Source organism: Olea europaea, unplaced genomic scaffold (assembly GCF_002742605.1).
Source record: "Olea europaea var. sylvestris unplaced genomic scaffold, O_europaea_v1 scaffold1549, whole genome shotgun sequence".
NCBI lineage: Eukaryota > Viridiplantae > Streptophyta > Magnoliopsida > Lamiales > Oleaceae > Olea > Olea europaea.
In genome coordinates, this window is record NW_019233087.1 from 80,126 (window position 1) to 90,434 (window position 10,309).

The 10,309-nt window shown below is 37.9% G+C and overlaps 1 protein-coding gene across 3 annotated transcripts; it reads left to right on the forward strand.

Annotated features, from left to right (window-relative positions):
- The first annotated feature begins 418 nt into the window (after positions 1-418).
- On the forward strand, positions 419-9,561 carry LOC111376686 (protein argonaute 1-like). 3 transcript variants are annotated; one of them, XM_022999657.1, is made up of 22 exons: positions 419-561; positions 2,141-2,802; positions 2,917-3,125; positions 3,217-3,366; positions 3,452-3,585; positions 3,768-3,877; positions 4,661-4,767; positions 5,025-5,163; positions 5,666-5,782; positions 6,182-6,289; positions 6,370-6,441; positions 6,921-7,043; positions 7,126-7,291; positions 7,396-7,655; positions 7,741-7,883; positions 8,017-8,079; positions 8,182-8,245; positions 8,370-8,505; positions 8,602-8,675; positions 8,757-8,851; positions 8,976-9,007; positions 9,098-9,561. In XM_022999657.1, exons 2-22 carry the CDS (start codon positions 2,149-2,151, stop codon positions 9,313-9,315), a joined length of 3,174 nt encoding a protein of 1,057 aa, XP_022855425.1. In that variant the 5' UTR covers positions 419-561; positions 2,141-2,148; the 3' UTR covers positions 9,316-9,561. The 3 variants fall into 3 exon arrangements, with proteins under 3 accessions (XP_022855425.1, XP_022855424.1, XP_022855426.1); XM_022999656.1 differs by lacking the exon at positions 419-561 and adding an exon at positions 984-1,020; XM_022999658.1 differs by lacking the exon at positions 419-561 and adding an exon at positions 1,571-1,629.
- The last annotated feature ends 748 nt before the right edge of the window (positions 9,562-10,309 follow it).

Sequence of the window (10,309 nt, forward strand, 5' to 3'; positions counted from 1 at the left end):
CACACATTTTTCAACAATCACTATTACAAAATGCATTTTTACTATGAAAATGAGAAACAAACATGCTCTAAAATAATATTACACGTAAATAAAATTTTTTCCTTATTTTTCAACTACATACTTCCCATCAAATCATTATTCTAAAATACATGTTCACCAAATAATGACAATCAAACACCTCCTAAATGATTTGCTATAACGTTCTAGACTTGCCACGTGGCATATCCTGCAGTCAACGTCTCAAGATTCTCCCAGGCATGAAGCCATGTCATCTCCAGGCTCCAGCCAGTCAACGCATTTCTTACGTCCACGTCAGCATCCCACGAGACCCCACACTGAAACTCTGTAGAACCATTTTATCGGAGGGGGGTATTATCGTATTTTCGTCCAACTCCAGTGTGAGTTTATTAAGTTCCCCGTCCTCTCATGGTTATTTGTCCTCTTCTCACACACCCACGCTCTCTATATAATTACAGATTTACAGTGTCTACTTTTAAGATGCGCATATAGGCAGTTTTGGAATTTTGTAAGAAGTTTCAGAATACTATAAGCGGTTTTCAGGTAAAAAACTTGCTTTTTATGGTTTTACACATTTGTTTTAATCAGGTTAAGTGTTGTTTTAACTGGTGATGGTTAGATCTAGAGGGATCTGAGCTTTATAATATTATGTTTAGCTGAATTTGTTTTGTTTCTGGTTTTTGACAGTTTTATTTGACGATTATTACATCTTATATATTTCATTGAATTTATGAACAAAGGTTTTGAAGCTGTTTTAACTTTTTCTTTCTATTTTTATGATTTTTCTCAAATCTTTATGGAATTATTTTTCCATCTTTTCGAGTACTCTCTTTTTCTTAATTTAGTTGCAGTTAGGGATTTATTTTGTTTCTCTTAATTCTTTTAGGCCTTTTCAACATTTTTGACTCACCACTTCACTGCTATTTTATTTTATTTTTTTTTCCAGATTTTCAATCATTTTTGGTGGGTGTATTTATGAAATGATATGCAACGAATCTTTTGGTAATTTTTGGTTATTTCTTCTGCCATTATGGACTCTTAAATGGAAATATTCTGAATTCTATGTTGAAATAACTATTTTGCTAAGTAAAGATCTTTCTGTAGAAATGAATCATGACTCGCTAATTTTGCTCTAGGTTTGTTTTTAGACATATCTGTATTGGAAAAACTCTTCCCAAAAAACTTATTCCGGTTAAGCGGTAGGTTGGAAAATGTTTTATACAAAAACTGAATGATTTGCTATATTTGATATGAATTCCCTAAGACTCTTTCCAATTGTTTCGCTTGTGTTTTACTTCTGTAGCATTGATGCGGATGGATATTAGTTCTTTGTATTAATGATTTTGAAAATTTCTAAAGCTTATGTTTGTGCTGAAATTCCTTTAAATGCGGCAGTAGCAGATCTCCTTGTTCTGTATAACCTTTTTGCACCAGGACACTATTTGTATTTAGATATGTGTTTTGTCAATAAACTTAACGCATGCTTGAAGATATTAACTCAAATAGAGGTTTAACTGTGCTATTATGTTTTTTGGTTACATTTCACATTTTATATCTTCTATTGCAGCTGGTTCTAATGTGGCATCTGTTTAATTACAGCACGTAACTAAGATTGTTCCATTAGAATTAATCATTGTGTCCTGTTTATCTGACCTTGTGTTTACTCTGTTTTCTATCTAAGCCCCTGTTTGTCATCCATTCTATGAAAGCTCCATTTTTTTTTTCTCTCAAACCCATTTTCAACCACACATTGATTCACTCAATAAATAATTTGCACGTAAACCCAAAACTATTTCCAACATTTTAACTCCACATTCTCCAAAAAATTCTCATTTTCCTTAAAAAAAAAAAAAAAATAAATAAAATAAAATAAAAAACTCTTTTTAATGGCTTCAAATAAGGGTCTAATTTTGTCAGAATGACATTTAGTTTGGACCATGTTGCATGTATTTTCGACTGATTTTATGTTCATGATTTTTCTTTTCGGTGACGGCACATTTAATATTGTTGCCTTTGGATTGATAATTTTTATGTGGTCGTGTTACTTTGCCTGATATTTATCTGGTACTGCATGTTGTCAAAACACTAATACTTAATCGTTTTTGTCGATCTCATGATGTAGGTTATAATATGGTGAGGAAGAGGCGAACGGAACTTCCTGGTGGAGGTGAAAGCTCGGAGTCTCAGGAAACTGGAGGAGGACGAGGCGCCCAACGCCCACCCCCACAACAGCAACAGCAGCTACCACAACAAGGTGGAGGAGGAAGAGGATGGGGACCCCAGCGTGGTGGGCGTGGTGGGGGTGGCAGAATGCCTCCGCAGCCATATTATGGTGGGCCTCCAGATTATCAGCAGGGTCGGGGTGGTCAGCAATATCAGCGAGGACCACCACCTCAGCGCCGCGGTGGCATTGCTGTTGGCCGTGGAACTGGGGCACCTGCAGGTGGGCCATCTAGGACACCAGCTCCCGAGCTGCACCAAGCTATGCGGGCTCCATATCAAGCCACAGTGACCACCCCGCCAGTGCCATATGGCAGTCCTGCAGGCACTTATGTGGAGGCTGGCTCTTCATCCCAGTCACCTGAACCTTCAGAAGTGATAGAGCAGATTGAGCAACTGGGAATCCAATCAGAAGCGGCTCCAAGCCAAGCAATGCAACCTGCATCTAGCAAGTCAATGAGATTTCCTCTTCGGCCGGGAAAGGGTAGCAGTGGTACCCGGTGTATTGTGAAAGCCAACCATTTTTTTGCTGAGCTGCCTGATAAAGATTTGCATCAGTATGACGTGAGTTAATTCTGCCCGTGGACTTGTTTTGATTTTTGTCAAATTTTTGGTAAATATTTTGCTTCCTACAATTTTGTTGTCATAAAACACTAATTCCTGCTATGTGAGTAATAGGTATCTATTACACCTGAGGTCACATCCCGTGTTGTCAACCGTGCTGTTATGGAGCAGTTAGTGAAGACCTATAAGGAATCACATCTTGGAAGGAGACTTCCTGCCTATGATGGAAGAAAGAGTCTTTACACTGCTGGGCCTCTCCCTTTTGTCTCAAAGGAATTCATAATCGTGCTTATTGACGAAGAAGATGGTCCAGGCGGTGCCAGGTCCTTAATATATCTAGTTATTACTTTTGTCTTTTCAGGATCCTTCAATGTGTCTTAAGGCAATGGATTTTTATTTTTACGATGGATGCAGACGGGAGCGGGAGTTCAAGGTCGTAATAAAGTTTGCTGCACGTGCTGATTTGCATCATCTAGGGATGTTTTTACAAGGAAGGCAAGCTGATGCGCCCCAAGAGGCTCTTCAGGTTTTGGACATTGTTCTGCGGGAGCTACCAACCAGCCGGTGCATGTTACTGCCCATTTTATTTTTTCATCAATATTATCTATTTTTTTAATTCCTTGTGTACTAATTTTTCTATTGCTTGTAGGTATTGCCCTGTTGCTCGCTCATTTTATTCACCCGATTTAGGGAGAAGGCAGCCTCTTGGTGAGGGGCTGGAAAGTTGGCGTGGTTTTTACCAAAGTATTCGCCCCACTCAGATGGGATTGTCACTGAATATTGGTAAGCAAGTCTCTCATCAGTTCTTATCCACTTATTGTGTATTTGATAATAGTTAAATTTTGTTGTTTTGCTAATGAGAGAATGAGTTACTAAATTTGTGTACTAATTTGTTGTATCCACGTTTTTTACTATGATCTGCTGTTGCTCTCTCTCTGTTTGTTTTTTGTTTTTTTTTTCGGCAGATATGTCATCGACTGCTTTCATCGAGCCACTCCCTGTGATTGATTTTGTTGCACAGCTTCTGAACAGGGATGTATCAGCCAGACCATTGTCTGATGCTGATCGTGTGAAGGTTAGATATTGTACTTTCTATATGTAATGAAGAGAGTTTGGCTGGAATTATTCTTTAAATATTTTTTTCTAAATTTAGCTTGCTCTCAGTGCATATCGTTAATATAGAATCAAAATGATTAGTTCTTGTATCTTCCTGAAACCTATTTTCAACTCTAACATTGAAGTGTAAGTGTGAATTTTTATATTGCTCATTTCATTGGGGTTCACATCCTTGCTATGCCAAAAGTTCATTCAATTGGATAAGCTGAATTTGGGCCTTGTTTTTATGTGTGTTGATGGGAATGAAATTTGGGCCCTAAGATAAAAATTCTCTCAGCCAAAATATAACCTTAGTCCGTTTTGTTTTGAAGATTTATTGAATTTTGGCATTTTCTTTCTCAAAATTTAAATTTAAACCTCTTAAAAGGTTAAATTTCGTGGTAATAAGAATTTTTTTTTCTCTATCCTCGAACTTGTTTACACAAAAATTGGGGTTCATTCTCCATTCAGTATACAAAAACAAATGCTCATAAACTGAGTCTGCTTCATTGTTGTTTGGTTGTTTTGTTACCCTTTAAACTTACTACTTTTGGTCTCCATATGAAGATACTATATGGGATAGAATTTTCTGGTGGAGTTTTTGAATTTCATTCCTTTTTTAGAAGACAATGATGTTTTCCTTAATCTGTTCAAGGTCAAGTCTGCTAAAGAATTACTGGCATTCGGCTTATATAGTTTATTTATTGTCAAGAGGGTTACATCTTATCTCTATCTAGTTTTACTAATGTTTCTTTAATTACAGATCAAGAAAGCACTCAGGGGAGTAAAGGTGGAGGTTACACATCGAGGAAACATGCGGAGGAAATACCGCATCTCTGGTTTGACATCACAAGCTACTCGAGAACTAACGTAAGGATCACTAGTTGTTTGACAATTAAGTTATATTTTCAGCTTCAATAAAGACCTGTCTTGAAACGTGGGTTGTCCTCTCTTTAAGGGATCTGTTGTTTGGCCAGTTGATTTGGCCATGCAAGGTTCCAGCTATCGCTAGGCCTTCTCTTATGACACCAAAGGCTCATTACATGTGACTACTGTTGTATTGAATTTATTCTGATCATAATTTAGGTCTATTTGCAGTTGTCTGATATATTCTCGTGTCTTGTTAGATTTCCTGTTGATGAAAGGGGCACGATGAAATCTGTGGTTGAATACTTTCAAGAGACCTATGGGTTTGTCATTCAACATACTCAATGGCCTTGTCTGCAAGTTGGAAATCAGCAAAGGCCAAATTATTTGCCAATGGAGGTCAGTCTACTTGATTTTCTGTAACTTATGAGCTAGCTTTGTTGCTCAACTTGCCTATGGTCTGTCGGAGTTGGACTCATGAATGGATTTGGGTGGTGGACATGTGGCTTGTCAAATTTTGGGACCCTGGTCAAGATTCTTTTCTTCCGAAATGGATAAGGGGATAGATCATTCATAAACATAGTGAGATATTTTTAGGATGTTGTAAAGATGTTGATAAAGAGTCATAGTTATGCACTTTTCCGAGAATATATATGATAACTGAAAGATGAAATTAGAGAAGAATATTGTTATTTTGTTGTTGGTAATTATGGTTGTGCCTGGTGTTTGGCACATACTTCTGTTAGTGTTAGAGAGTAATGTGCGTTTCTGAATGGCCAGACTTGTATCCTCTGTCATGTTTACCACCCGAGATGGGTATGGCATGGTACTGAAGTGTTGGAATAACACAATTAGCTAAATTTCTTAGATTGGGTTACTAAACGATTGTTTTATAATCCAGGTCTGCAAGATCGTAGAAGGCCAGAGGTACTCCAAGAGATTGAATGAGAGGCAGATTACTGCACTTCTTAAGGTCACGTGTCAGCGTCCCTATGAGAGGGAGCGTGATATTCTTCAGGTTGGTCTTGTTTACAAAAAAATGTATATATCTTTTTTTCCAATTCTTTGATTTAATTTACTGGGTTTTGAGCTTGTTATAGAGACGATCATATAGTTAGGTTTTGTGGGGAGGTTATGGAATGATGGGGAGAAGAATATAGTACTGTATGTATTCCATGTTTTAGTTGTAGTTGATGCTGCTTTTATATCATTTGTTATTATAAATGTCTTGTATGGTAGGTTGTACAGATGCATAGCCAATTAGCCTTGTCATTATCACGTTATTCATGTTTGGACCCAAGTAAGTTAGGTACCTGTCTAGGTTTGGATTTGAACCGACTATTTTAGTACCATTAGATGATCTTAACCAGTTTAATCTGTAACATTCTTGTGACTAATCTATATATTTTCTTGTCAGACTGTACATCATAATGCGTATGCTGAGGACCCTTATGCCAAGGAATTTGGAATTAAAATAAGTGAGAAGCTGGCTCAAGTTGAAGCTCGTATTTTGCCTGCTCCTTGGGTAATTGAAACTCTTACCTTTGCTCCTGCTGAATTGCTTTTGTCTTGGTCTGAATTCTTTTATATTGTCTGATGCTTCAGCTCAGATATCATGATTCTGGTCGGGAGAAGGAGTGTCTTCCCGAAGTTGGACAGTGGAATATGATGAACAAGGTAATTGCCATGTTAAAACAGCTTTTCCTTGACTGGTAATTTTGTCAAACATGAAGCATGATATTATTTTATTTTTAAAGGGAGAACATCCCTTGAATGCAAATATGTGAATCAGGCAGGAAGACTTGTTGCTCGTGTTATTTTTTATTTTTTTATTATTTTTTATTATTTTTTTTGAATGAGTAGTCGTAGTACTTGCTGATCATCTTCACTTACACATGGTGCTGATTTCTTTATTCTTTTTTGGACCTTGCCCGGCATGCATGATAGCTTTAAAATTGCAACATGTCAGGTCTTTCCTAACAATTGGAAGCAAATATTTGTAATTCATAGACATGTTGGGCAGATTTTATGGATGGGACATCCATTGTTATTTGTTTGGAATTTGTATTTTTCTGCTTCATCAAAAACCCTATCATTAACTTTCCGAGCTGTTAAATTTTTTTCTGGAAATTTGATATTTGGTTGGTGTCATGCAGAGGATGGTTAATGGTGGCACAATAAACAACTGGATCTGCATTAACTTTGCTCGCAATGTGCAAGACAGCATGGCACGCAGTTTTTGCCATGAGCTCGCTCAAATGTGTACAACTTCTGGCATGGTAATGCCATTTAAATTCTATTGTGTGTTGCAGTATTTTACTTCATAGTTTTATTTATCTGATTTTATGCTTTTCTTTAAAGGCTGTCAACCCGGAGCCTCTCTTGCCAGTTGTGAGTGGCCGCCCTGATCAGGTGGAAAGAATCTTAAAATCTAGATTCCATGATGTCATGACAAAACTGCAGCCCCATGGAAAAGACCTTGACTTGTTAATTGTTATTTTACCTGACAATAATGGTTCTCTTTATGGTACGAGGGGATGGATATTTTTATATAACATGCCTTTCCTTTTAGAATTTACGAATGTGGATCAGGTTTTCTTTTACTGATATTCACAATTGTTGTTTTCATAGGTGATCTGAAACGTATATGTGAGACGGATCTCGGCATTGTCTCCCAGTGCTGTTTGCAGAAGCATGTTTACAAGATGAACAAACAGTATCTTGCCAATGTGGCACTGAAGATTAATGTGAAGGTTGGAGGTAGAAATACAGTGCTGGTCGATGCGATCTCTAGGCGCATACCCCTCGTCAGTGATCGGCCTACTATCATTTTTGGTGCTGATGTTACCCATCCGCACCCTGGCGAGGACACTAGCCCATCCATTGCCGCTGTAGGATGCTTTATTTGATTGCTCCAGTTTTTATCTGTTTCTTTCTCTGTTGAGATGTCTTATGGTTACTGTCATTACTTTTCAGGTTGTTGCTTCCCAAGATTGGCCAGAAGTTACAAAATATGCTGGTTTAGTCTGCGCTCAAGCCCATAGGCAAGAGCTGATTCAAGATTTGTATAAAACGTGGCAAGATCCTGTTAGAGGGACTATGACTGGTGGCATGATCAAGTATGTAAACACCTGAAAAGAGAAGTTCCTTGATTCTTTTTACAATATATTTAGTAAGAGACTGCTTTATTATCTTTGGAAAATTGTAATATGACCTTTTTTTGGCCTTAATCTTTGTGCTTCTACTATTCAGAGAACTACTTATTTCTTTCCGTAGAGCGACTGGACAGAAACCGCAGCGAATTATTTTCTACAGGTGTTGGCAAATAACATTTCTGTTATTCTGTCTTGTAAAGTACCCCATCTACTGTCTCCTCCTCTCTTTTCTTTCCTCTCACTATATCTCCTCTATTTCCAGGGATGGTGTCAGCGAAGGACAATTTTATCAAGTGTTGCTTTATGAACTTGATGCAATTCGTAAGGTAAATTGCCTTGCAGATTCCTTGCATTTGTCATTTAGGTGAATCAGTTTATGATTTTAAGGGTCATTTGTTTGAAAGATAATTCTGATATTTTTGTCTGCTACTTTTGTGAAACCCGATTCAGGCATGTGCATCTTTGGAACCAAACTATCAGCCCCCTGTTACCTTTGTTGTGGTTCAGAAACGTCACCATACTAGGTTGTTTGCCAGTAACCATAACGATAGGCGTGCAGTTGACCGAAGTGGAAATATACTCCCTGGTACACATTTTGACCTGATTCCTTTTTTTTCCCCCTCCATATTTGTTTGACTATTAAAATGCCATTACCTTTTCGTATTTCTATGATTTTTTACAGGCACTGTTGTAGATTCAAAAATCTGCCACCCTACCGAGTTTGACTTCTACCTCTGCAGTCATGCTGGGATACAAGTAACTCGATAGCTTTGCTAAATTTGTATTTCCCGTTATGCTTAATGAACTGCTGCTTATTAGAATCCAATCTGACTACAGGGTACTAGCCGGCCAGCTCATTATCATGTTTTGTGGGACGAAAATAAGTTCACCGCCGATGCTCTTCAGACTCTGACAAATAACCTTTGCTACACGTAAGTGCTCCTCCTCCATTCTTATGAACTCTTAGTATATCGGACTGGAAAGTATTATACACAAATTTCTAACTTATTTTCAATAGGGATAATTGCTAATTGGTTTCATTTTTAACTTTTGTAGATATGCACGGTGCACGCGCTCCGTTTCCATTGGTGGGTTTCTTTAATTGGCTTTCAATGCTTTTTATAGCTTAAACACTGTATATTACTGTTGATCATATTATTCTTAATACTTTTTGATAGTGCCTCCTGCGTATTATGCACATTTGGCCGCTTTTCGTGCTCGCTTCTACATGGAGCCAGAAACATCTGACAGCGGGTCGATGACAAGTGGAGCTGTTGGTCGAGGTGCAGGTGCAGGTCCAGGTCCAAGGAGCACAAGAATTCCTGGAGCCAGTGCTGCCGTTAGACCACTGCCTCAGCTCAGAGATAATGTGAAGAGGGTTATGTTCTATTGTTAAATGTGTTGCCAAGACCATTGGATGATTCTATTTAACCAACTGAAACTCTGAAACAAGATTTGTATCTTTTGTCGAATTTGGTTGTGCTGCAATGTCGTATGATTTGTAAGAATGTCTTTTTTGTAAGGTTTTTGGAGTTTTAACCCCCGTTTTGCCTCCATTCTTTCCAAGTTTTAATGGATGGAATAATTTTTTTTGAATAATGCATGATTGAAAAAGAATAAAAAGTTTTTGATTTGTATGTAATATTATTTTATGAAAGATTGTGTAATTGAAAATAAAAGGAAAAAAATGAGAATGAGAATGGGAGTCAAACGGGAGGTTAGCTTAATATTAGAAGCTTGCCCGGTTTATTCGAAGTTTAACTGAGCATGTGAATATCATTGGGGTCTTCTGATGATCTAAGTAAAAAACATGCGGCTATTAGCCGAAGTTTAGTTCCAACTATTTAAGCAACCAATTCTTAGATACGATCCGAAATAATATCATCCAAATGTCACCATGTTGTACTTGCAATACACCATCTTAAAGGTTGAACCCTAATCTTAAGGGTTCTTCACCGCTCCTGCCCTAAAGTATCGTGAGGGAGGTAAATCGCATGTTATGCCTTCAAGGGTACAGGGTGGAAGGCTGTTTGTACATTTGCACTTACCCAAGAGCCAAATTCATATTTCAGGATTCGAACTCTTGACGCGGCAGTCTCAAGCAAAGCTGGATTTCTCCACTCTCTCCTTTTACCACTTGGAGATGTGCCTTGGGGGCTGCAATACACCATCTTGCTATTACTGCTGGTGGTCGTCCAAGGTTCACAAAGTGTACAACTTTCCATCAGTTTCACATTTCTAATGCAATGCATCGATAACATATAATAGAAAGGTTGTGGCCACATAACTAGCAAATGATTGCATTTGGCAATACAACAAAAGACGGCGTGTGTTTGGTGCACGGTAGACGATTGCAATGAAGCGACCAAAATTTATCTTATTTTCCAATT

Coding starts and splice junctions, on each gene's coding strand:
- LOC111376686 (XM_022999656.1), top strand. CDS start 999: ATGATATGCAACGAATCTTTTG. Junction 8,246..8,369: donor AACTTGATGCAATTCGTAAG/GTAAATTGCCTT, acceptor AACCCGATTCAG/GCATGTGCATCTTTGGAACC. Junction 8,676..8,756: donor GCAGTCATGCTGGGATACAA/GTAACTCGATAG, acceptor ATCTGACTACAG/GGTACTAGCCGGCCAGCTCA.